The sequence below is a fragment of the Ostrinia furnacalis genome, unplaced genomic scaffold (assembly GCF_004193835.3).
Source record: "Ostrinia furnacalis isolate ACB-3 unplaced genomic scaffold, ASM419383v2 OfSCF2698, whole genome shotgun sequence".
Lineage (NCBI taxonomy): Eukaryota > Metazoa > Arthropoda > Insecta > Lepidoptera > Crambidae > Ostrinia > Ostrinia furnacalis.
Window position 1 is genome coordinate 374,375 of NW_021132937.1, and position 27,952 is coordinate 402,326.

The 27,952-nt window shown below is 38.3% G+C and overlaps 2 protein-coding genes across 3 annotated transcripts; both read right to left on the reverse strand.

The window, feature by feature from the left end:
• Positions 1 to 844: 844 nt before the first annotated feature.
• Positions 845 to 2,919, reverse strand: LOC114356171 (uncharacterized). Its single transcript, XM_028309292.1, has one exon. It carries the CDS (start codon positions 2,804 to 2,806, stop codon positions 2,288 to 2,290), a length of 519 nt encoding a protein of 172 aa, XP_028165093.1. The 5' UTR covers positions 2,807 to 2,919; the 3' UTR covers positions 845 to 2,287.
• Positions 2,920 to 4,434: 1,515 nt separating this feature from the next.
• LOC114356169 (mucin-5AC) lies at positions 4,435 to 26,612 on the reverse strand. 2 transcript variants are annotated; one of them, XM_028309287.1, is made up of 3 exons: positions 26,594 to 26,611; positions 5,996 to 10,444; positions 4,435 to 5,788 (listed from the first exon to the last, which is right to left on the reverse strand). In XM_028309287.1, the coding sequence occupies exons 2-3, from the start codon at positions 10,442 to 10,444 to the stop codon at positions 4,883 to 4,885; spliced, it is 5,355 nt and encodes a 1,784-aa protein (XP_028165088.1). In that variant the 5' UTR covers positions 26,594 to 26,611; the 3' UTR covers positions 4,435 to 4,882. The 2 variants fall into 2 exon arrangements, with proteins under 2 accessions (XP_028165088.1, XP_028165090.1); XM_028309289.1 differs by having other exon boundaries at positions 5,470 to 5,788; positions 6,001 to 10,444; positions 26,594 to 26,612.
• Positions 26,613 to 27,952: the final 1,340 nt, after the last annotated feature.

The following is a 27,952-nucleotide window of genomic DNA, read 5'->3' on the forward strand; positions in this document are numbered from 1 at the left end:
TATTACATTTATTGTATCGCGAAATATTTACTTTGCAAAGAGTAAACAAAAACTTCTGCGTTCAAAAGCGGAGAAAAAAAACTGGCCAAAATGGTGTTGCCATGTGTGGGGAAAAAATTACGAACGAACGATTCGTTCGTGACTCGTGAATATTTGGATGTATAATTTTTATATGTTTTTTTTTTATATGTAACTTTATTTATAACACTATGCCGCAATTAATGTGAAATACTTACCTTCTTGAGACTTTATCATTATCACATCACATCATTTCAGCCATAGGACGTCCACTGCTGAACATAGGCCTCCCCCAATGCTTTCCATGTTGATCGATTGGTATTGGTAGCGGCCTGCATTCAGCTCTTCCCTGCTACCTTTATGACGTCATTGGTCCACCTTTCCAGAACTTGAGACTTGTTAGGAAAAAATACCCTTATCTTCTAGGCTCTGACATTTGTTATGGTATTTTAATTATATTTTACTGATCTTTAAAACTATATTTTTTTTAATAATTTAGGGGTAAATTAAATAAGAGTATGTACTACATGCATTTTATTTTACAGGGAATAGGGAAGGATCGAAAGGGTACATATTTACTTCCGATTCACAGGTCTGTGTTGCTATATAAAAAAAAAATCTACCAAACAAAATCAGTGAGACTGTGAAACGGAGATAGAACGCATTTGCCTCTCCCAAAGATTTATTGAAATATGCTCTCACTTTGCGAGAGGGCGACTTGACTCACTGTCCCAATTTATGCTGATAGAATTATCCTAAGGAACCACCTAAATAATTAAATCTACTGATTTTTGTGGGTTTCAACAGTTAAAATAAAAAATACCAATATTTTTTTCGACTTTATTCACAATCTTGACATTAAAAATATATGAAATTAATACATTAACTGTGTGGGATCAATTGAGTTCAAATTGTTACATTTTTCAAGTTTTCCTGTCTTAAATTAATTAAACAATCAATACAGGCAGCACCGAACCTTCAAAATTTCATACTTTCTACGATTTAGTACCTACATTACAAACATCTCCAACTCATTAGCTCCTATCCCATCCAAGCCTTTTCAATGACCATAGGGGCATATATTATGTACAGCCTGCCAAAATACTTCAAGACCCTCTAGGGTTGCCAGGTGTTTGGCTTTTTATTTAAAGTCGAGCCACTGAATAATATGAAGCACACGCATCAGGATGTTGGGCAACTGATGATGATAGTACTCACTCGTGAGCTATAACACTAATTGCACCCCCCTCCCCCAGTGATATGTCCGGCTTTAAGGGTAAAACATACGGCCACTTGAAGCACAGAGTTGGCTTTTGTTTTTGGACCTGGCAACCCTAGACCCTCCAATACCATAGGAGCCCTTTCTTTGGCAGCAAATATTTTTCAGCCATCATACTGATTCTTCTCCATTTCTGTCCGATTCTTGGACCATGCTAACTTCCCTGGAGAATCCAGGATCCTCTTGCTCTGCCGGCTTTCCATAGGGTTTAGCGGAGTGTAATCTTTGCAAAACTCTATCATGAAGCTTTGCTTTATGAACAGTGAATGGTCAAAAACCTGCAATCTCATTTTATACAAATAGAAATGCTTTTACATAAATTAATTTTAATTTTGGAACAAAAAGTTAAGAACGGCAGCCCTTATTTCTGAAGGTTGAAGTTGATAAATCTTTGCACCTTTTTTGCTATTAACACCATACAATACATTGTGAGACTTCTTTCATATCATAGCTCACTTGTTTTTAATCTGAGTCAATACTTTAACATTAACTGAAAAAAATATTACTACCCAGCACATTTTTGTTGAATGTTTTCATTACAATTAGACAAATGCATATTAAATTTTGTAATCGAATTCAATACAAATCAAATCATAATTAAGTTTGATTTTACAAATACATTGTTAAAGTAATGGTTTACACATTATTTGTTGTTTTAAACAATGTTTCATGATGACCAATCAATAACATCAATACATTCACTTACTTACACAATAACCTTCACTTGTTTTTGTCTGATATGAGTACTTTTGTTATTTTACGATTAAAAAATTTAAATAAAGCATACAATTTCACTTCAGTATTTTAACAATTGCAATGAAAATTATAAACTGCTTGGTTTGTTTCTTTTTTGTGTTAACATACTAAAATAATTGCTGTGCTTGAGAAATATGGCTGCCATTTGTAAAAGTTGAAAGGTTTTATAATATGATAACTTCCGACGAAGCATAAAAATGTAATAATTAACCATTCAGTGTTGTGAATACCAATTCAGTCTAGTACTTGGCAGTCGTCGTCATCGACAAAGCCGCCGTTCAACGCATTGTTCATGATATCGTTTTTGTATTTCTTCAGCTCATTATTGATGAAGCTTCTGCGTTCTTCTTTCTTCCGCTGCTCCGTTATCTTCTCAGGCGGCGGTCGCTCAACGAGACCCTTCGTGAATGTGTAAATCACAGTAGTAGAATCCCCCTCAATGAATGCAAGGTTGATAGAAGGCCCGGTCTCAACAGTACACAAATTCTCTTGGATTTTATTAATGAATTCCAAGTTTATGTCGTCGTACGTAGGAATTGGAACGTAAATGTTAATTTTCTCGTTCTTACTCGGTCTGGCGACTATGTAGAGCGTGTCTATGTCTTTATTGTAACAGTATTCGGTGTCGTACATGAGTTTTTCGTCCACCAAATGGATGTAGAGATGGTAAGCCAAGTTTATCTTGATGTCCGATTTACAGCCCAGCGCTTTCATGTCGTCCTTGATTTTGGTTTCAATGTCCAAGATGTGCATTTTGGATAATGTTTTTGACTCGAATCAAACCCAAACAACACGGCACACACGGCGGAATTTAACCTCAAATTGTTATGTCACTTTTGTGTTGACATTTCACAACACATTTTGACAGCGGGCGCCAACGCGGCGCATTCCGTTTCAAGCTAAAAGTCGTAAGTAAATAAATTAATTTTTGATTGTGAAAATAATGGCGAAATACTCGTATTATTTATGTTTTAAGCCTGGGTAAAACAATAATTAACAATAACAGAACAACTTCTTATACGTCTATGCTTAGTAGGTACATAATATTTACTTTTTTGAATCGATTATACAGGGTGGAATTTTGAAATGCCACTTAGAGGGAAAGTACTCTTAATACGTAGATAGAAGATTTTACTCAAAGAAAACATTCCTTTATTTTTGAAAAGAAATAGAAATGCATTCAAATATTTCCAAAAATGTTCTTGCGAAACCCGGGAATCGAACCAACTAAAATTTGTTAAAAATAACACCCTGTATTTTTATTGCATCGATCGTTAGAGTTAAGTAAAAGGATGAAATCTCTCTAACCAACTTGATAAATCAAATGAAAGGAAAACCATGAAATCTTAAATTATTTCTAAAAATTGTATAATGGTGGCGAATATTCGAAAAATCGGAAATCTGTAAATGCAGTTCTCTTTCTTTTCAAAAATAAAGGAACGTTTTGAGTATCTAGTATCTAATACAGTTTTAAGAGTACTTTCCTTCCAGGTGGCATTACAAAATTCCACCCTGTACTTAAACCGGGAATCAAACCTGCGAAATCACAATCTATTGTGAATCAGGCAATTATTGCATTTATTTCTATAATGCAGTGTTTGCCTCGAACTTAGCCTTCTTTTTCTTCTTTTCGTGTCGACAATAAACCTTGATGGATCTATACTTGTACTTAGGGACTTTAAAAATTACTGGAAAAATAATAAAACGTAGTTATTTTTTACATTTTTTTATTTAAAATTACAATTTTAGACATTAAGGCAATAAAAATATATTAGACAAGCGAAGATTATCGTATTTGTTTTATTTTTATTACATTTAGCTTTGGGTGGGGTAAAATAATAAGTACATAATCTACACAAAATGCCCTCCATGTCTTGAAATTAATTACGTAAATAGAGAAATAAATAAAAATTAATAATATTTGAAGTATAAAAATAGAAAAAATATTCTTATACTACGAGTGGTTATAAAAATAATTATTCTCAGTCGAAATATTATTTTACAAAAAGTAAAAAAACCTATCAATGTGCATTTTATCACTCTTAAATCTAAAGGTACAGTAGAACGCCGATTATCCGAATTAATTGGGACCGGGGTCTATTCGGATAATCGAAAATTCGGATAATCGGACATAGACTGGTATTAGAGAAAAACCAACTGTCACACACAGAATAAACTTTAATTAGTTTAACAAACAGATATATTTCTACTTGGCGTTATAGTAGAACTGCTACAATAACGCTCAGTTGAAATATAACCGAATTCCAACAAAAAAATCAAAAATTACTTGGTTTTAATTTTTTATATTACGCTTAGGACCGATTCGGATAATTGGCGATTCGGTTAATCGGCGTTCGGATAATCGGCGTTCTACTGTACTATGCAGAATAACGTAAAATAATATATTACACCGTAAAAACTTTTAGCAGTGGCCACTTTCTAAAAGTTTATATTTTGTTAGCTATAAAACATTTATTATTCGTAAAAAGGTGGAATCGAGTAAAGAGTGTCACTATTTACAAGATTTCACCGCGAAAACTAATTTATCAATAAATATAAGTCTACAATGTTATAATGAATAAGCTAATTCCAGTTGCAAGCGAAGCGATGCGGTACTACGTATTTTTACAACTAGCAATACCAAATACATTGAAGTTGCAACATTTTTTCACGAAGAGATACGCGAAAATATCACATAAATCCGCTTGCATAGGATTTTTTTGACTCTAATATTTTAAGATTTAGATTGTCCACTTATTCACTACAACGAAAGTTTTTTCACTACTTTGAACACAGGTCTTTAGCACCATTTGTTAACTTTAATTCTTCTTATAAAAGATCCTTGTTAGTTTTGATGCATTTGCCTCTAAAGCATATTTCTGTTTCGTGTGATATCTCTGTCGACATTGATGTACTAACAACGTTTGCTGGATTCATGAAGCTTGACTCTGAGGATGTCTCGAAGCTTACAACCGGGTTAGTTTCAGTTGGTTCTACAGTATCAATTTTCCTTATATCAGTAAATTCTGTAACTGTTTCCGTGTTATCATCTGTCACAGTGAATTCCTCTGGAATGTACGTGCTGTCTGTAGTGGTAGCCTTTGATTTAGGTTGTTCTGTAGTTATGTCAACCTCAGTTGCTACTGTAGTAGCAGTGGGGTCAAGCGTTGTTTCATTCTTAACTTTTTTGTTATCAGCTGACGTAACTCCGAAAAGGTAGTCCATAAAGCTGAATCCATCGGCGCGGTCGAGAAGCGATAGAACGTTTTCGCTGGAAGTAGGCTCTGTCGGTGTGCTGTAATACATGCTATCCATTAGCGTTGGATCTGGAGATCCTGTGCCCAAATCCATATCACCAGGACTTGGTGTTTTCTCAGTAGTTCTGATTTCTTCAGTTTTATCATAAGTTTCTTCCGTTACAGGTTTCTTTTCAGGCGCATGTTTGTCAATTTTGGGGATGTCAATCGTTGGGAGGACATCTTCAGGAAAATCGTCTTCGGAATCGAAGAAGTCTTTAATGAATTGGAAGCTTGGTTTGTAAGTTGTCACGGAGAATCGGGGTTTATCGTATTTACTGGTTTTGTCGTGGGTGAGTTTAGATGGTGGAACGGCTTCTCCGAGGCGGTTGACGGTGTTGGTGTAATACTGGGATTCGGCGGTTTCGATGGACTCCGTGACTGGGCGCACCTTGACTTTCTTCCAGTAGCCACGACGACGGCTTTTTTCGGTCTGGTCCTGTAAGTAAACAATAGACAAATTATTACAAATTCACAGATATTTCAGTTACCTACATCATCATAATTATTTAATTTTAATGGAATAGTTAATTCAAATATTGTGAAATGGGAATTTACCAAATGATGCAGTTACTAACAATCAAAATAACTTTTCAATTTAACAATGACAAAAAATTTAAAATTTATGTTTAAATCAATCAATTACCTTACTCGAGTAATCAGAATCCTCTTCAGTATTGACCGTTGTTGTGGCTTCTGGTTCTTCCGTTTTTGGTTTCTGTGTGACTTCTTCCCCAGAGGATATTATCCTTTCAGGAGGAATCTCACCAATTTCACCGCCCTTGTGTTTCATGACGTTGCTTGTGTACTCATCCTCGTCTTGTTCCTCTAAGCTTTTCATCACCTCTTCTAGCATAGTCTCGAACGTAGACATCGAGTCTGCCGAATCACTTTTGGTTGTTTTGCTTTGTTCTACATATGCTTCTAGGGTAGGAGGAATATCAGGTAGCTTCTTATTGCCTCTGTTATTTGTGGCTGGTGTAACAGAGATCAGGATGTCATCGTAGTCATTTCTAGCCGTTATTATATCTTGATCACTCTCGTCTTTGTCAGACTTTTCTTCAGTTGGTGTGATTTTGGTGTCATCCGCAATATCATTTGGGTTGTAAGGTTTGAACGAGTCAGATGAAATTTTCGGTGACCACTGCTCAGATTCAGGAGCAACGTACTTGGGTCTATTAATTGAGTAGTTCGATTCTTGGTCTTCGGACTCCTCAGCTTCAGGTTCAGTTTTCTTGTTGAATCGTTCTGAAAGTCTGGGTCTGGTGTGATACCTGTTGTATGCAATGTTTCTTGTGGTCGTCGGAGCGGCATCAGTTTGAACTTCAGGTTTTTCTGTAGGTTTTTCAGTTGGTCTTCGGCCTCTGAATCTGTTTTTGACTTCGTAAGTCTTTTTCGTGCTCGACGATTCAGTGGAAGTCGTAGTGTAAACTGGTCGTCGCCTACGGAAATGTCCACGTTTTGTGTTTGAGTCTGCAGAGCTAGCAGTAGTTACGGCTGGCTCTGTGGTTGGTTCAGGCCTGTAAACGGGATGCTTATAATCCTGAACTTCAGGGCGTGAATGGACTTGTTTAGTTTTTAAATCAGCTTCAATTTCTTCAATTCGCATGGTCGTTCTTCTCCTATCAAAAGCTGGTCGGTACGTTACAGCCTGAACTGGCTTTCTACGTTCAGGTTTGTTCCTTGTGCTTTCAGTGGAAGAAGCTTGGTGGTACTGTCTAATAACTCCAGGACGTACTCTTACTCTGTTGTATGACGGTGTGGTCTGAACGACATTCTCTACTGTTTCAGTTTCATGATTCACTTCATGACTGTTAACTTTAGTAATTTCAGCATCTTCTGACGTTTGTGTATCCTCCTGTTTTGTTGAATATTCATTACTGCCAGGGTAGCTTGGTTGACTTTGTTCAGTGGCTGAACTGACTGGTTCTGTAGCGTACGAAATTATTTCTGGCCGCTGTTCAGCAGTGGTTTGTCTGGACGATTTGTCCTCTTGTTTTTCAAAAGAATCTTCATAAGAAGAAATAGCCTGAATTGGGGCAGAGCTGCTCCTGGTTTGATAAACGTATTCCTCGTTATTTGCACTTTCAGTTTGTGACTCCGCACCAGAAGTATACACCGGAGAATTTTCCTTGGATCCATTATCGATGTAACTGTGTTCATGTGTGTAAGCATTTTCAGCGTCATACGTTTCCGTTCCACTGTCAAGGTTTTTGTTAGATGTCTCTTTTGGAGATGGTTCGGTAATGGCTTCGATGTCGACAGTGCTCATTCTTTCCATCAGGGTAACGGGGTAGTTTTGGTGTAGAACATCTCTCTGGTAAGCCAGATCTTCCTTCTGATTTCCATAATTTCCCTTGTTCTTCTTGTTGTAGAAGTCTTCGCTTTCTGAAGGCTTAAACTGAACTTTCCCTCTGGTCCTTGTCCTGGTAGATTTTGTGGTGCTTTCGCCAGATTCTGCTGGTTTTCTCGTGGCTCTTTCTGTTGTGATCTTATTAGGTTCATATCTATTTCTTGGTGGTAATGGACGTCTTTCTCTTAATGGTCTACGTGTGACTGGGGACCGAGTTGGAGTTTCAGTAGAGTCAGTTCGTGGAGTGGTGGTGTACTTAGGGCGACCTCTTGTTCGTAAAGGAGTTCTTCTTGTCGTGGTCGTCGTCGTGGTACTTGTCGATGATTGGAAACTCGCTGATTGCGCTTGTTGACCTTCTTGGCTAGTTTCATATTGCTCATAAACTGGTTTCGGTGATTCCACTTCTGATGGAGGTCCTGTTATTTTATTAATGATGGTTTCAGTCAAGTTCTCGTAAGCTGGGGGATTGTACCCGACATTTTCTTGGGAAGTGTATTGGTAATTCTGGTTAATCTCAGGTTGAACCGGCTCAGCAGCTGGTTGATTAACATTCTGGTTGTTTTCAGTTGAAACTTCAGGCTTGCTTGGGTAGTCATTGGTGTTGTAAACGGGGTATCTGTAGTTCGGTGCTTCAGCTTCGTGATGAATTTCTGGCGAATAGTTTTGTACGTAATTCGGCGACGATTGTTGGTAGTACGTCTGCTTCTCAGTAACGATTTCTTCTGGCTTAGGAGGCTGGCTAGATGGAGGTGACACTGGAGTAGGAGATGTTTTCTGGCCTTGATTAAATCCTGGAGTTACGAAAGGCTCATCATAGTAGCTGTGGTAGTCCAAAGGAGTGCTGAAGTGGAACGCTTGGTTGATAGAGTAGGGATTATGAGTTTCTAATAGCTGACTGGAATACGTTGAAGGTTGTTTAGTTGTCGTAGTACTGACAGTCGTTCTGGGCGTAGTTGACGTGGTTTCTGGTTGTACTCTATTATTGTTTCCGATGTTGTAATCTCTTACGGGCTCTTGGTTTATATCAGATGGGAAATTAATGTACTGTGGGTTGTACTGGTCATCCAAATTGGATAAGAAGTATGAGCCAGTCTTAGGTGGGGCTGCGTTAGTTTCAGGCTCTTTCTGTGGCGGGATGGCTGTGACTGCTTGTGGTTCAAAAGAGTAGTAATGCGGACGTTGGTTAGCTGGAACTGGTGGGTTAGTATTCGGCGCAGCTGTACTGTAGTAAGTGAAGCTCGGTTTCTGAGTCACCTGTTTATGTTGCTGGGGTGCCACAGTATATGAGTTGGGAATCACACTTGCAACAGGTGGACTGGCATCTTTGATCTGGGAGTTAATGACAACAGAACCCACATGAGGCGATGGGAATGGTATTTTCGCAAATCCTTGAGGTGTGTTATAGCTCAAAGGTGCTACAAAGAATGGGAGCTGACGAAGTTTCTTGTCCGTGTTTTCAATGTTCGACAAATACGGCAGTTCGAATCTCACATAGTTCTCTGGAGGAGTCAAAGTGGAGGGTCCGATGAATACTTTGGGTGCGTTCAAAGGATTAACAGTATCTAGTACAGCGATGGTGTCGGCATGTTTCAAAGAAGTCAGGACATCTCCTACTTTGATTTGATTTCCCTTACGAGCATCTTGAGTCAAAAAGATGGCCAGCGGTGGCTGATGAGGTTTCAGCTTCTTCGGCTTTGAAGTTGTTGCTGCGACCGTTGGGAATGGGGAAGCATTCGTCGAATATTTAACTTGGTCGTTTCTTTGAGGGTCAAAGTTGGAGTAGTACTCCTGACTAGTACTGTATGTGTCTACTGGTTTCACTAGAGGCTTAGGCGCTTCGTTTGCGAATGGTTGTTTGAGTGGATTAGGCTTTGGCAGACTTTGAGAATACAAGTCAGTGTTCATTAATTGAGATGAAGTAATAGGGCTTCTGAAGTTAAACTGTCCTCTGTTCAGAGACTCTAAAGGAACGTAGAGTAGTTGCACTTCTTCCCTCTCCACTTTTTGCTTGGGAGGTATCGTTTCTATTTTAGGGGCCTTGTCGAAGCTTTCATACTTGAGTTTCTGTAACGACTGTACTTTCTTTTTATTGAATGTGTAGTCGTTGGTAAGATTTTCAACTCTGTAACCGTCAACAAACTTCGGTGCTTCGGGCTTCAGCTTGGGCAGTCCTTGGTTGATGAATGGTTTTGCCTGATTGGACGGAATTTTCGGGAAGCTTTCGAATTTGATAGGGTTTTGCAGCACAGGTGGTAGTTGTTGTCGAGGCTTGACCGGCGGAGCAGCGGGGACATTGTCGAATGTGAACTGAGGGGCAACGAATCCTTGGTTCAGAGGGAAGTTTGGCTGAGACAGTCCAAACCTGATGCTCTGCCCGAATCCTTGTTCTGTCAGATAGTTCTGCGGCGCAGACGGCACTGATTGCAAATACAGCTGTCTATTCGCTGGCGAGTTAAAATAATTCCTCGGCGGGAGTTCCTGGCCGAATCCCGTAGGTCTGGTGAATCCAGGGAATGGTTCAGTCAGTATCCTAGGTTCCGCAACGGCTTGTCTTTTGATTGGGGGTAGAGGTTGTGGGCTGGGCGGTTCTCTTTCGACGGGGCCGGGTAGTGGGACCCAGTCGCTGATGTCTGCGGTATAGGAGCTGATCTGGCGGGACCATCTTGATTGGTCCTTCTGTGTGGTAGTCGCGGCTAGGAGAGCAACCACGCAGGCCAGTCGATGCAGGGCGTGGAGAGCCATCTGGAAAGATGAATAGACTGTGTTAATAACTACTGTAGTATTTCAAAGCGATGGATCGGATGTTGTATATTCCTAACTATAATCTATCAGTGTGAACTGCTTTCACTTTCATTTATTTAGCATTAATAGTTCTTACAATGGATTGGGAATCTCATTCAATCTTATCATAGAAACAAACATTTCTTTTATTATTCAACAAATTCACATATTAATTATATCATCGCAAGCCAGTTAATACAGTGATGAAGCTTTGGATGCCGGCTGCTATATTAAGATAAGAATACTCGTAACGCCTTATCATCAAAATATTTCCTAGAAGTCCAAAGAATGTTATCATCGAATCTGGCACACAAATTATGTGACTCCTCACACAATGTAACCATGAGAAAAAACTATCTGAAGAACCCATCAGATGCAGCTCGCATATTTCACACACATTGCGCAATTTTGTTATGTATGTTTGTTTACAAAGTCTACTGATATAACAGCTGTTCCTATTTACATACAATTGCTATTATTATGCTTTTTGTTGTGAGAATAACTGGGCCATTTTAGGCGCCAGTATGGACAGGTGGTTAGCAAATGTTTTGTGATGGATATTGAAGGAGAGAAAGTGGTCAAATACTCAGCGAGAGATTATGCTGATGGAAACCTGAAGTTTCTAATACCGCCAAGCGTAAGTCTGAAGTTAGCAGACCTCTATTCTGGGGTGTCCGGTTGGGTTTATTTTTTGCTCCAATAATCCTGGAGTCTGCTTTCCAATAAGGTGTAATCAAAGGGATAAAAGAGAATAAAGAACGCGGAATAGGACTTTTCTGTTAGTGTTCCTATGTCTTCGGTTCCTCTCATCCAGCTTCTGCTAGCGAGTACCTCTCTTAAGTTTACACTGTACCTAGCTGGAGACCTATCACTACGCTTGGGAGTTGTGATCTCCACTCAAGAACTCGTTTCTTGGTATTTTGAAAAAGGGTCATTTTAAAAAAGAGACATTCTGAGAAACGACATTCAGAGAAAGGACTTTTCTTGGAAGATAATATTAATGAGTCCAATGTTTAGTTTTTGAAATGAATTCGGTTATTCAATTGTAAAACCACTTGTGTGACCTTGGGCTACAAATGACCGTATTTATAAGACCAACCGTACGCCATGGACGTTTGCCATACGCTTTCTAGGACACCATGAGTTTATCACCATCTTATTCACGTCGGAACACCGACTCGTGCGCAGGATTGCGTATTCTTAGGGTTGTCAGTGTTGTCACATAAGAATATTTTTAGGGTTACTTCACTGGATGTTAAGAAGATAATTAAAGAGGATGATTTATGTCTTGAATTTTGAACGGTACGAAGACCTGAAGTTGTGGAATACTAGAATTTAAATCTTTTAGATTGAAACGAAAGGGTTGAAGACATTATTATTTAAAAAATCAATGAACGTGAAATACCTTAATTCTGGAAACTGATAAAATTGTGGATCGAAAAGGGCCTAAAAGTTGTACAAGCATGTATTCAAAAACATATTTATATCCTTTGCCAGTAAAGTTAAAAAGAAAGAAAGAAACGATTATTTATTTGGCACAAAATAGAGATGATAAATAATTGAAAAAATAAAAAGCAGGCAGCCCTACTTCGTGTGAAGATTCACACATGCAAATCAGTAAAACGCTATAAAGTTACGTATTCCATAGACACGGGTTTCCTTATTGTGTAAGTACCCTTAAAGTGGACGTTTTGTAATGGAAATCGGGAGGTGTGTGGAATACTTAAGGTTAATTAGGATTAACATAGTTTACATAGTTTTGCGCAAGCGCCGGCCTTTACCGTTTTGTAGTGGTTTCGAAATTGGTAGTTCGTCATATTCGTGAACATTCATGGTGTTGGAGTAATTTTGTATGGAGAATGGAAATCTAGTTTAAAGGTACTGTGGACCTGAAATTGAAATAGTTTTTGTGCTTTTGAAGGAGATTATGTCATAGCGTCGTAATTGGTGATTTGTCATATTCGTGAACATTCATGAGTGTTGAAGTAATTTTGTATGGAGATTTAGTAAAGATTCTGTAGACTGGTACTGGACTGGACCATAGTTTTTGTACCTACTTCTCAAAGATGTTTAATGCTGATATACAAAACTTGATATAAGAACTTGAAAACAGTAGAAGTCGGAATTGCACAATGTAGGTAAGTAGGTAAGTACCTAAGCTTTCTTGTCGCTAAGGAGCGATCCTTTCCAGAAGTTCCAGAGAGCCCGGTCAATAGTTTGAAAAAAAAAGGGAAAGAAAAATGTGTTTTCTCTAAGCGCAAAAGTAATAATTAGTTTGGATCCTTATCAGAACCACGTGCAACAAGTCAGTGTTTATCGGCTAAACGTAGGTACTTGAAATTTGGAAGGGACGTAGCTTAGGTACCGTAGAGGTGCACTAAGAAAAGAATTCCCGAAATTCCCACGGGAACGGGAATTAACGGGAAAATCCTTTTCTATGAAAAATCTAAACCGCTTAAGTTAGACGCTTGAAAAGACAATGCNATGAGATTGGAATAGTTTTTGTGCTTTTGAAGAAGATTATGTCATAGCGTCGCAATTATTGATTTGTCATATTCGTGAACATTCATGAGTGTTGAAGTAATTAATTTTGTAATTTATAATTTGTAAAAAAAGTTAATTTTGTATGGAGATTTAGTAAAGATTCTGTAGACTGGAACTGGACTGGAACATTATAGTTTTTGTACCTACTTCTCAAAGATGTTTAATGCTGATATACAAAACTTGATATAAGAAGATGAAAACAGTAGAAGTTGGAATGGCACAATGTAGGTAAGTAGATAGGTACCTACCTAAGCTTTCTTGTCGCTATGGAACGAGCCCTTCCAGAAGTTCCAAAGAGTCCGGTCAATAGTTTGAAAAAAGGGAAAGAAAAATGTGTTTTCTCTAAGCGCAAAATTAGTTTGGATCCTTATCAGAACCACGAGCAACAAGTCAGTGATTATCGGCAAAACGTAGGCACTTGAAATTTGGAAGGGACGTAGCTTAGGTACCGTAGAGGTGCACTTAGAAAGGAATTCCCGAAATTCCCACGGGAACGGGAATTAGCGGGAAAATCCTTTTGTATGAAAAATCTAAACCGCTTAAAAGTTAGACGCTTGAAATTTGGCATGCAGGTACCTTAGTAAACTTAAAGCTTAGTTACAACAGGCTATTGCAAAATTCCCACGGGAACGGGAGTTAGCGAGAAAAAACATTTGTATGAAAAAATCTAAACCGCGTAAGATAGATGAAGGGGGTAAAACGGGATCCACGCGTACGAAGTCGCGGGCGCGGCCGCTAGTGGAGAATAAAGACCTATTGAATAACTGACTTAAATGTTACAGGAACTAAATCACCGCCCTATAATAATATTATTTTCATTATCTACCTTATTACGATCGAGACCACTTCCGCCACAGCACTATGATCTAACCGGAGTTATTTTAGTTCCATATTGATTTGTGTAGTGAAAGCGTTTGTTCTACGTTTTCACCTTTAGTCAAGCTAAGTCTAGAATTTGAGTTCCTATTACAATAGACTTAGATGTAGAAATCCTATGCGTTGGAGCTGTGGTTGAAAACCAACGTCATTATTTTAAGTATCCATTTCAAAGGTAAACTTTGTTTAAGAAAAGTCTACGTTAAATAAAGACATAGTCGCGGAAAGTTTAAACATGCTTAATAGCAAATCATGGGACAGGCAATGGANACAATGGACATAGTCTGGGCAGACATAGTGTAGGACTGAGGCAGAAAAAGCGGCTAATTATACATTTTGAGGGTGGTCTATGTCCTTTAATGTACTGTGTACCTACTATGAGTTTACGTTAGGTGTGCTCGCTAGCGAGTACGTCAAAAATCTCTATGAAGATTTTGTTTCTTGAAAGTAGCCGCTAGGGGCGCTGCACAATATGTCATACAATTAATGTCATTTTTTTACGCAGTCGCTAGCGAGCACACCTAACGTAAACTCATGGTAAGCACACTGAAATTAAATTAATGAATCATAACCGAAAAGAGAGTTCGGGGAGTTGCGTTGTTTGTGAGCCTCTACAACCGATGTGAACAACGCCTCAACGTGACCACAATCGCTCTACAAGAGCGAAACGAATAAGAAGAAGAACCGAAAGGCAAGCCTTCCATTGAAGAACTGAGAATCATTTTAATGCAGGCTGTCTGCCCAGTCGTTATGGCAATCCTTGGGGGAGGTCTTTGTCCAGCTGTGGACGTCCTTTGGTTGAAACAGTTCATCTCAGCCCCCCTAGACAAAACGCAGTTTTTGATCGAATCGAAAATCGAATCCGTCAAATCTCCATACAAAAAAGGGGCTTTTCGACCACTTTTCGACTGGTTTGCGATTATAATTTGCACTTTGTCTAGACCCACAGCACTTGTCAAACTTGTCATACATATTTTTGTCTTAAAGCGTAGGTAGAGACCAAAAGATATAGAGACAACACAAGTAAATACAGAGCCCCTCAAGGGTCTTTTCTTGTTTATTTTTTAGTTTTACATGCGTCTAATTTTGCTCAAAATGGAACAGACATATCATTTCAAAACGACGAAATAGGAAAATAAAGTTCGACACGCGTTAAAAATGTTAAAACGGCGCGTGCGCGTATGTCGCTCGGATGGCCGCGGGCGCAGTTTTTGTGATCATCCGCGTGCCTGAACGGAAGCGATGCGCAAGTGCAGTGCCGGACAAAATAATCGGACGATTTGTAATTGATATTTTTGACAACTAAACCTCCTAATAAATAGTTTTTATGTCGAAACAATACTATGATGCTGTATTTATTTTATTTTGTTTTATTCAGAAAACAAACAGCTTACAAATACATAAATTGCGTAGATACAGTGTAGTTTCACCTCTAGTTAGGTAGGTAATGCTTTTGTCACAAAGTATACTTTTTAATAAACTGGATGCACATGTTTGTATCATAGTATCTAGTCATAACATAGTCTAGATACAAAAGATTATATAAAAAAACAGAAGATACTTTTGGGACACTAAATAAAAATAAATAACTAAAAATAAAAACTACTGTCTACATAATATTATAACAAAAGCTTAAAAAAAAGCTTTTACTATAAAATTCATACTTAAGCAAGGGAAAGGATCAAATAATTTCGAAAGTTTGTATCACCCATGGAATTTATTCCTATCTTTTTCTGTTTGCGCTACAAGCGACTCTTTCAATCACTACCATTTGTTATGCCAGTGCTCGATTTTCACTAAGATTTTTCTCTATGTAACTTGTAATTATGTATATTCTGTATTTTAATTCCGAAAGCGAATAAGNGCAATGGACATAGTCTGGGCGGACATAGTGTAGGACTGAGGCAGAAAGTGGCTAATTATACATTTTGAGGGTGGTCTACGTCTTTTAATGTACTAAAACACCCAGTCCAATACAAACAAATATGTTCATGCACACAAATGTTTGTACTGTGCGGGAATCGAACCCGCAACCTCCGGAATAGTAGTCCGTTTCGAACCACTACACCAAACGGCCGACCAAATGAATCATAACCGAAAAGAGAGTTCGGGGAGTTGTGTTGTTTGAGAGCCTCTACAACCGATGTGAACAACGCCTCAACGTGACCACAATCGCTCTACCAAGAGCAAAACAAATAAGAAGGAGAAAACCGAAAAGACGTGGCATAGGCAAGCCTTCCATTGAAGAACTCAGGAGTCACTTAATGCAGGTAGCGCACGACTGGTCGTTATGGCAATCCTTGAGGCCTTTGCCCAGCTGTAGACGTCCTTTGGTTGAAACAGTACTTCTTAAATGAAAATAAAAAATGTATTTATTGCCTTCGAACCTTAATTTATTTACATAGGTATTACAGGAAGTTGAGTCTTGCAATTACATAATTACCTGGCTCAGTCTCCGTTGTAAGGAGAGTTTTCAGCCATTTGTCAATCTTGTTATACATATTTTTGTCTCGAAGCGTTAGTGGAGCCCAAAAGATTTAGAGACATGTAGAGAGCCCCTCAAAGAACTACCATTTCTTGTTTATTTTTTTTTCTTGTTCAAAATGGAACAAATACATTTCACATCATTTCATACAGTTCATGCGACGAAATAGGAAAATAAAGTTCGACACGCGTTAAAAATGTTAAAATATGTCGCTCGGATGGCCGCATCAGTTTTTGTGATCATCCGCGTGCCTGAACGGAAGCGATGCGCAAGTGCAGTGCCGGACAAAAAAATCGCCCGGATTTGGAAATTTTGAAAGCTGGTAATAAAACTCCTATTAATAGTCTATAATTATCTTTATTCCATTCCATGGTTGTACTCGTACATAAGGTCTTAAACAATCTATGTATCAATAAATAGTTTTTGTGTCGACGAAAAAATCCTATCCAGCTGTATTTAGATATAGGTCACAAAAGTATAGTTAGTTAATAAGCTGGATAACATTTTTGTATCTAAGTAGATAAGTATCTAAGTACCTACATACAGAACACTTACGTAATTCGAGAGTTTGGGAAATTACTGTCTAAATATTCACACAAAAGCTCACTTTTATTTTTCTTCTCTTTCAGGTATATTAACTTAGACTTATTCAATCACCACCATTTTCGTAAGGCGGTGCCCAATTTTTACGGACACTAACTATTTTCCCGAAGGCGAATAAGTATGATTCTGCTTCCTGAATTACAAAATTACCCTGCAACTGGTAGCACAAATATCGCCACTAGTCACATAACTCCACACGCAATAGTAATCGACACCTAATTTTGGCACGCACTGTACGATTATAGTAATCGCTCACGAGAGCGGAGTCAACGCACTGCAATGATTGCAGTTGCGTTACACTGCAGTGCGATCACTCGGTCAACAGAATATCAAGATCGAAACTTAAACCAGACAATGGGAAATAAACTATGTAGGTGCCTTTGCACACATACGGAAGTCAAAGTAGGTACCGTAATTATTTGATTACAAGTAATATTTTGATTTTTGATGAGTTCGCATGCTTTAAGTCTTTTTTGCATGCCTGGTAAATTAGAGACGGTGCTTCTTCAGTGGAGGAGACTACTCGTAAAGCAATGCCGGTCTTCTTATCTTAATCTTAATCATCAAGGTAGTTAAGACTACCTATCACCAACAAAAGAACTAGTCATTGATGCCTCCGACTGCATTTGTGAACACTAAGTTGTCTTGTTCTGTTCATTTTTACGCAGTTGGGTTTTTGTTTTTTCATTTGGTGCCCCACACGACGTTGATGCCCTAAGAAATTGCTTTTGGAAAAGCAACCAAAATACGGCATTTAAGTGTTTTACGACATAGGGTTCTGGGTTATTTTGAAATTTATGCGTTTCAGTAGGTCTTCTTCTTCTTTTCGTGTCGACAACAAACCTACACAGTGTCAGCCCAAAACTCCAAGTTCAGTAGGTCTGAAATTAGAACAGTCATTAATAAGACTTTATAATTGCTTTGCTCATCATTACCTGCTAAAAAGTGATGATTATTATGCATGAAAAGAAACGCAGTCATAAGAAAAAACTCCAAAATATCTTTTCTAATGGCGCAGCCCTACTTAATTAGCATTTAACCCAATTTTCAATTCAATTATTCAAATGAGTAAACTCGTACTGCAACTTGATTCGGTTTACTTTTTTGCAGTAAAACGAGCTAAGGCGATGCACCCAACAGCCGCGACATGCGCGGGCGCACATCTCGGGCGTTTGTTGCGTGGAACGGAACGTCTTTAAATGCATGCTTTGCGATCGGTTTTACGTAATTCGATTTTAAAATAAGAAGCGCTGTCTTTTGTTTTTATTTTGTTTTAATTAAGAATTTACGTAGCTTTATTAAGACACAGGCACGCTAGTACTGGGCAAGAGTACCGCAGAAGTTAAGTTTAGGAGATTAGTACCCGTTTTCACCATCAATCCCTAATTTTTAAGCGATCCCTATGGTAAGACATAACAGGAATTTTGTTTTCAAAGGGGTCACTTAATAATTAGGGGTTGATGGTGAAAACGGGCTTAGAAGACACAAAATATGGTCATGCGCATGAATTCACATAAGAAAATGTTTCGTATAATTATAACAAACAACTGACAGTCAGTAGAATTCGCAAGTGTACAGTTACAAGTTTTTCTTTTTTATCTTATTTTAAAGTTCGTTCGTTCGTTTCAGCCAAGTGACGTCCACGAAGGCCTTCTCCAAGTTAGATAAAGTAGGTACTAGAAAGAAAACTAGTAACAATTCGGTAAAATAAAATATTGCTCCGTCTTTTTAAACCTCTTTAGTACATTTTGTTAAATTTTGTTTTCGGAGAACATTCCACAGAAACCACGAGTAATATCTCAATTATTACATTGCCCACTCCTTTACTTGACGTTAGTTAATTGCTGATCACCATCAGGTTAATTGTTATCCAGACACCCGTAGTTAAAGGCTGTGCCCTTTCCCAGCGCCCATTAATCCTGAGAAGCTCACAATGGCTCAATCCCACAGTACCTTTGTTTGTAGTAATGACATACAGTGAAAGTCTGTATTGCCCGCGAGAGGTGTTGGGAAGAATATGTTTACATTGATGAATGGTTACTAAAGAATACTGGGGTAGTATTGACGAGTGGTTCGGTCAGAACATTTGAGTAGATTATGATCATTCTCACTCTTTTGTTTGTTTGGTGTAGTGGTTCGAAACGGACTACTATTCCGGAGGTTGCGGGTTCGATTCCCTCACAGTACAAACATTTGTGTGCATGAACATATTTGTTTGTATTGGACTGGGTGTTTTCTATGTATAATATGTATGTATTTACAAAAAAAAAGTATTCAAGTATATTTATATCCGTTGTCTAGAACCCGTAGTACAAGCTTTGCTTAGTTTGGGACCAGAAGCGCAGTGTAAAATGTCCAAGGATATTTATTTATTTACTCTTCCTGTGAATATCGGAAAATGCAAAAAAAGCATCAGGTCAGCGTGGGAAGTATTATTCAAATCATACATTTGCCTCTATCTGACAAACCAATATTAGAGGTGAATGTGTGATGAAACGCAGCGTGGGACGTCCACCCACAAAGGTGGACCGACGACCTGATAAAGGTAGCAGGAAGGCGCTGGATGCAGGCCGCTACCAACCGTGCGATGTGGAAGTCATTGGGGGAGGAATGTTCAGCAGTGGACATCCTGTGGCTGAAATGATGATGATGATGATGTAATGTTCAGGACCTATGGCAAAAATAGAAATACCTAGATGGAATCTCTAATCGGCAGTTAGATGTCGGTTGGGCTGGCTATTATTGCTTAAAAAGTGGTTTCCCGCTTTCTAACGATGCATTAAGCATTTACGACTAAGTATTTACTCATCAACTACTTACGACAATACTAAAACCAATATTACCATAACTTTCTGTTTGTTCTGTAGCTGGCAGTTCCCATACAATGCCAATGGCGACAAATCTTAGCACGTAAGTATTATTGAGCTTGTAGGATCGTACTACTTGAGATCAAGGGCACTAGTATGTAGAAAACTGGTCAAGTGCGAGTCGAATCCTTAAAGTAGTATTATCTTACAACATGATAAATGCAATAAAGAATTTGAATTTGGATGTGACTATAATAACATTATTCTTAATCAAACAGAATCACTTAGAACAGACATAAGCATTAAGTTCGCCTTTTAGTTCCGCTTATTTTTTGTGTGTGCAATGAAGTTTTTTAATAAATAAATATACACGAATCACCAATACTTAGCAACTTAAAATTTTGCCAAGCCGAGACCATAATGGCTCGCATTGTGAATAAGTTGCCAGAATATTTCACGAAGAACCAAGATTACTCTACGTTAGTTTACATGCCCTAACTTAAAAACTGGATTGGCCACACTCTCCGAAGGGATCTCGATCACATCCCCAAGCAGGCTCTGGATTGGAACCCCCAAGGAAAACGCAAACGTGGTCGCCCCAAGCAAACTTGGCGGCGCACTGTGGCAGACGAGGCGAAGAAGATCGGCAAGACTTGGAGCGAGATCAAACACATAGCTCAAGACCGAACGCGATGGAGGACTGTTGTGGATGCCCTCTGCCCCATCTAGGGGTCATAGGACCATAAGTCAAGTAAGTCAACTTAAAAACTACACCTTAGTCAAAATGTTTACAGACCGGAGGCATGTTAATGGGTTCCCGTTGGTAAGGTACAGAACTCTAAAAAAATATTTGAAAAAGTAAGCTCTTTCCACCTCTTGACAACATGTATAGTCCACTCTACCATCTCCACGATCGGATTTCTGTTGTCGGAAGGATCAGGTGTCACCGATGAATGGTCTCGAGGCAACTTTACACCTCTTTCTTCGTTACATGATTGAAAGTGATACAACGGCTTGTGTAATCAGCAGCCACGATGTGACAAGCGAATGGACTTTAAGGCAGGTTGTAAGTTGGATATGATCATAAAAATCCTTAATCAAAATTATCTTTATTTGTGCAAACTAATTATATTACTACTTACAAATCGTCAAATGCTCTTATGGAGCCTATACATATACAGTGTGTCCGGGCATGTAGTGATCAAACTTTAAGGGCGTAATCTATAGACAATTTTATCGACGAAAATACTTCAAATTTGGGGCTTGACCCATTTATCGCAAAATTACAAGGATTTAAGTTTTTAATTTTTAGTTTTCACCTCTTCCTTCAAAAATAAGTGAAAGCGTGGGTAGCTTAACATTAATAAGCAAATATTTTATATCATGCGATAGCCAATAAAATTATGTATTAGTAAAAGTAGAAAACAGACACAAGTTTTGTACATTTTATGGGAGTAAGAATGGATTTAATTAGAAAAATACATGACTTTTTTCACTTCTTTTTCAGTTATTTTCCAACACAAGAAAAACCAGGTCGTTAANGCTCACGAGAGCGGAGTCAACGCACTGCAATGATTGCAGTTGCGTTACACTGCAGTGCGATCACTCGGTCAACAGAATATCAAGATCGAAACTTAAACCAGACAATGGGAAATAAACTATGTAGGTGCCTTTGCACACATACGGAAGTCAAAGTAGGTACCGTAATTATTTGATTACAAGTAATATTTTGATTTTTGATGAGTTCGCATGCTTTAAGTCTTTTTTGCATGCCTGGTAAATTAGAGACGGTGCTTCTTCAGTGGAGGAGACTACTCGTAAAGCAATGCCGGTCTTCTTATCTTAATCTTAATCATCAAGGTAGTTAAGACTACCTATCACCAACAAAAGAACTAGTCATTGATGCCTCCGACTGCATTTGTGAACACTAAGTTGTCTTGTTCTGTTCATTTTTACGCAGTTGGGTTTTTGTTTTTTCATTTGGTGCCCCACACGACGTTGATGCCCTAAGAAATTGCTTTTGGAAAAGCAACCAAAATACGGCATTTAAGTGTTTTACGACAAAGGGTTCTGGGTTATTTTGAAATTTATGCGTTTCAGTAGGTCTTCTTCTTCTTTTCGTGTCGACAACAAACCTACACAGTGTCAGCCCAAAACTCCAAGTTCAGTAGGTCTGAAATTAGAACAGTCATTAATAAGACTTTATAATTGCTTTGCTCATCATTACCTGCTAAAAAGTGATGATTATTATGCATGAAAAGAAACGCAGTCATAAGAAAAAACTCCAAAATATCTTTTCTAATGGCGCAGCCCTACTTAATTAGCATTTAACCCAATTTTCAATTCAATTATTCAAATGAGTAAACTCGTACTGCAACTTGATTCGGTTTACTTTTTTGCAGTAAAACGAGCTAAGGCGATGCACCCAACAGCCGCGACATGCGCGGGCGCACATCTCGGGCGTTTGTTGCGTGGAACGGAACGTCTTTAAATGCATGCTTTGCGATCGGTTTTACGTAATTCGATTTTAAAATAAGAAGCGCTGTCTTTTGTTTTTATTTTGTTTTAATTAAGAATTTACGTAGCTTTATTAAGACACAGGCACGCTAGTACTGGGCAAGAGTACCGCAGAAATTAAGTTTAGGAGATTAGTGCCCGTTTTCACCATCAATCCCTAATTTTTAAGCGATCCCTATGGTAAGACATAACAGGAATTTTGTTTCCATAGGGGTCACTTAATAATTAGGCATTGATGGTGAAAACGGGCTTACAAGACACAAAATATGGTCATGCGCAATGAATTCGCACGAGAAAATGTTTCGTATATAACAACTGACAGTCAGTAGAATTCGCAAGTGTACAGTTACAAGTTTTTATCTTATTTTAAAGTTCGTTCGTTCGTTTCAGCCAAGTGACGTCCACGAAGGCCTTCTCCAAGTTAGATAAAGTAGGTACTAGAAAGAAAACTAGTAAGACCTCGGTAAAATAATTAACTTTTAAAAAAAATAAAACCGACTTCAAATGCGTGAACACAAAAAAAATCTAAAAAATAAAAATATTCCGTATAAAAAAGTTCATCCCCAATTTTCCACCCTTGGGGGTGAAATGTTTTCTTCAAATTCGCATGAAACCACTCTTTTGTTAATACCTATTCAACAAAAAAATAATCGTTCAAATTGATTTATAATCGGCGGAGATATTGCGTATAAAAAAGTTCATCCCAAATTTTCCACCCTTGGGGGTTATTTTTTCTATTATTAAATTTAAATGGGACCACCCTTGAGGTATTACCTATATGCCGAAAAAAGATTTGTTCAAATCGGTTCATAATTGGCGGAGTTATCGCGTAACAAACATAGAAAAAAAAAACATACGGGTCGAATTGAGAACCTCCTCCTTTTTTGAAGTCGGTTGATAAAATATTGCCCCGTCTTTTCAAACCTCTTTTCAAATTTTGTTTTCGAAAAACATTCCACACAAACCACGAGTAATATCTCAAATATTACATTGCCCACTCCTTTACTTGACGTTCGTTAATTACTGATTACCATCAGGTTAATTAATCCCATTAATCCTGAGAAGCTCACAATGGCTCAATCACACAGAACCTTTGTTTGTAGTAATTGACATACAGTGAAAGTGTGTATTGCCCGCGAGAGGTGTTGGGAAGAATATGTTTACATTAATGAATGATTACTAAAGAATACTGGGGTAGTATTGACGAGTGGTTCCGTCAGAATGTTACAGTCAAAACTCATAATCGGTCACTTTTGACTGCAAAAATCAGTCAAAAGTGGTTTTAACTGATGCTCTTGGTTTATATCACTTTTGACTGATTATTCCAGTGAAAAGTGGTTTTGCCCAAGGAAGTTAGTCAAAACCACTTTTCACTTAGGCTTTCGCCTGATTTAAAATTTTACCAATCAGTCCAAATTTCATACAAAGTAATGATTTTACTTATATTTTGTCTAGCAAATACCTAGATTTCTTAAAAATATGATAAAAGATAAAAAGCAACATTACTGTGGTACCTAAGGCAGGTGTGAGTGTGTGACCACGTTGTATATATCAAAATTAGACTTCAAAATGGTTTTATAACATTCATGAATTTAGACTGATTTTTTGTAGCTAAAAGTGGTTTTGACTGATTATGAGTTTTGACTGCAACAAGAACATTGAGTAGATTATGATCATTCCCACTCTTCCTGTGAATATCGGAAAATACAACTAAGAGACAAAATTATGCGAAAAGCATCAGGTCAGCGTGGGGAGTATTATTCAAATCATACATTTGCCTCTATCTGACAAACAAATATTTGAGGTGAACTGTGATGTGTGATGAAACGCAGCGTGGGACGTCCACCCACAAAGATGGACCGACGACCTGATAAAGGTAGCAGAAAGGCGCTGGATGCAGGCCGCTACCAACCGTGCGGAAGTCATTGGGGGAGGCCTATGTTCAGCAGTGGACGTCCTGTGGCTGAAATGATGATGATGATGATGATGTAATGTTCAGGACCTATGGCAAAAATAGAAATACCTAGATGGAATCTCTAATCGGCAGTTAGATGTCGGTTGGGCTATTATCGCCTAAAAAGTGGTTTCCCACTTTCTAACGATGCATTAAGCATTTACGACTAAGTATTTACTCATCAACTACTTACGACAATACTAAAACCAATATTACCATAACTTTCTGTTTGTTCTGTAGCTGGCAGTTCCCATACAATGCCAATGGCGACCACACTTAGCTTCTATATTATTGAGTGTACTCGTTATAGGGTCGTACTTGATATCACGGGCTGTATAGTCACGTAGAAAATCGGTCAAGTGCGAGTCTGACCCGCAAATGAAGGGTACATACATACTATCTTATAAGATGAACTGTAACCAACGTCCTGCTCGAACAAAACTCCAAGTAAAAACACGTTTCTCCCTTCAGTTAAAAAAATACTTCTTAGCATTTTTGAAAGGTAAGCCCATTTATTGTCCCGAAGCAATGGTGCTATAAGTAATACTGGGAGGGATGTGTAAAAGGAAAGCGCTTTTTAAAAGCCTATATGCAGAAAATAAATGACATAAAATAAATCATTCTTGTTATAAGTAGTGGCAACATTCTGTGAAATTTTCAACTGTCTACGTAAGGCATATGAGATAGACAGACAATGGAGGCATAATTACTAGTTTTCCATTAGCTCCCTTGTCCCATTGGCTACAGAACCCTAAAAAGTATTTATAGAAGTAACCTCAGCACGCCTCTTAACAACATGTATAGTCTACTCTACCATCTCCACGATCGGATATCTGTTGATGATCAGGTGTCACCGATGAATGGACGAGGTAACTTATACCTCTTTCTTCGTTACATGATTGAAAGTGATACAACGGCTTGTGTAATCAGCAGCCATGATGTGACAAGGCAGTGGACTTTGAGGTAGGTTTTATGTTAGATGATCTTAAACTTCATTTAGGGCTGAATTTTCTATCGTCTGATAACTTAGCTTTAGATGAAGAATAAGTTTGACACATTGAGAATTTCGGTATGGACAAATAAGTATGTCAAAATGGCAAGTTCATTCTTCAGATAAAAGATAATAAAATTATATTCTTGAAAAATCAAGCCTTAGAAAGGTAGACTTTTTGTCTAGTCTGCAGGAACTTTCTGATTTACCAGAGGCAAATAAAGGATTTGGCTTATACTCCCCATGCTGGCCAAAAAGGTTGAGGAGGCCTGATGTTCGCATAATTCTATTGCCTCTTACTACATCCACGGGAGAGTGGGGTCCTACTATGCCGGAACCAAATAGCTAAGAGTTTAGTTTTTATCATAACTTATTTGTGACTTGTAACGAGCTAATACTTATTACATCGTGGGAAGTAGATTAGCCGGCCGATAAAATAGGGCGTGATCTAAACAAATAATAAGTTACAACATAAGTTTAAACTTTATCAAATGCCACAAGAACGTGATCCAGTTAAATGTCACTTGACCAGTGTAACTTCAAGGCTATGGACTACCATTGTATTTGGTTTTAGATCAATTATCAGCCATAATCAATTCAGTAGTTCAAGCAGTAGCAAAAAGTTACGAAATCATGTGAAGACATTAGGGTGCGTTTGTTTGTCTGTGAAATTATTTAACTAATGCCCGTTTTCACCATCAATCTCTAATTTTCAAGTGACTCCTATGAAAACAAAACGCCTGCTATGTCTTACCATAGGGTCACTTAAAAATTAGGATTGATGGTGAGAACGGGCACAAGCCACATATTTTTATTAAGGTGTAGAGTTTGTGAACTGCGCAAGTGGAACTGGATTGGCCACACTCTCCGAAGGGACCCCGATCACATCCCTAAGCAGGCTCTGGATTGGAATCCCCAAGGAAAACGCAAACGTGGTCGACCCAGGAAAACTTGGCGGCGCACTGTAGCGGACGAGGCGAAAAAGATCGGCAAGACCTGGAGCGAGATCAAGCGAGAAGCTCAAGACCGAACGATATGGAGGACTGTTGTGGACGCCCTCTGCCCCATCTAGGGGACATAGGACCATAAGTCAAGAGTTTGTGAAGTTAGGCCTTATAGAGTTATCTAGAGCATGATCGCCAATAAAAACCCAACAAGTTTATGCCGGGGGAAAGTTAAACTGTCATTGGACCCGCAACGAAATTAATCAGAAGAACATAGGAGGAGTTCAAAGTTAAGGTTTGACTTCCCTTCATTATTGCAAAGTAACAGTACGAACAATGTCCAAAAGACCCTTGTCACATCGTATTATACAACTTATTTTGCTAAATACCGGTTAAACTCCAGTTTACAGCGTGTCAAACTCCAGTTAACAGCTTGTCGAGCCCGTTTACCTGCAACAAACAAATCAATCATTATCACGATGCACTGACCGGGCACCGAACCGCGACTGCCCACTGGACTGTGGTTGCGTGCGGTCATGATGACCTGGTATACTTTACATGATTATATAGCTAATAAGTGGTAACTGCTAAGTTGTGGTTCAATAATTACTGCAAAAGTTACTACTGCTGAATTATGTGCACAAAGGTAGTACGAAGGCGCTGGATGCAGGCCGCTATACCAACTGGGCAACATGGAAATAATTGGGGGAGGCCTATGTTTAGCAGTGGACGTCTTGTGGCTGAAATGATGATGATGAATTATGTGACGTTTTTTCATATTTTTATAACAAAACTAGCGGTCGCCCGCGACTTCGTACGCGTGGATCCCGTTTTACCCCCTTAGGGGTGGAGTTTCGTAAAAATTTTTCTTAGCGGATGCCTACGTCATAACATCTACCTGCATGCCAAATTTCAGCCCGATCCGTCTAGCTAGTGGTTAGGCTGTGCGTTGATAGATCACTATGTCACTCAGTCAGTCAGTCAGTCAGTCACCTTTGAGTTTAAATATTTAGACAGCACATTATTGTACTGGCAGATGCATCAAGCATCTATCATAGAAACATAGTTGTTCCCGCTGTCTGTGCGTTGATATCTTTTACACTACACAACGGATTTTAATGCCATTTTCATCAAGGATAGATAAATATANATTTTATTTGCATTGTATTCTTAGTGTTTGAGCTATTCTACAAAACGAATGTAAATTTATTAGTCTACGTCTTTTAGTTTCGACGTAATTGTTGATCAAAGATACCCCTTCCGAGCGGTTTCCATAGCGCACGCGACATGCGAAAATGCACTGCCTGAAAGAATCACACAACCTATTACGATTACTATGGAAACCGCTGGGAAGGGGTATCTTTGTTCAACAATTACATCGAAACTAATAGACGTAGACTATTAAATTTACATTCGTTTTGTAGAATAGCTCAAACACTAAGAATACAATGCAAATAAAACATACTTTAACGACCTGGTTTTTCTTGTGTTGGAAAATAACTGAAAAAGAAGTGAAAAAAGTCATGTATTTTTCTAATTAAATCCATTCTTACTCCCATAAAATGTATGAAACTTGTGTCTGTTTTCTATTTCTACTAATACATAATTTTATTGGCTATCGCATGATATAAAATATTTGCTTATTAATGTTAAGCTACCCACGCTTTCACTTGTTTTTGAAGGAAGAGGTGAAAACTAAAAATTAAAAACTTAAATCCTTGTAATTTTGCGATAAATGCGTCAAGCCC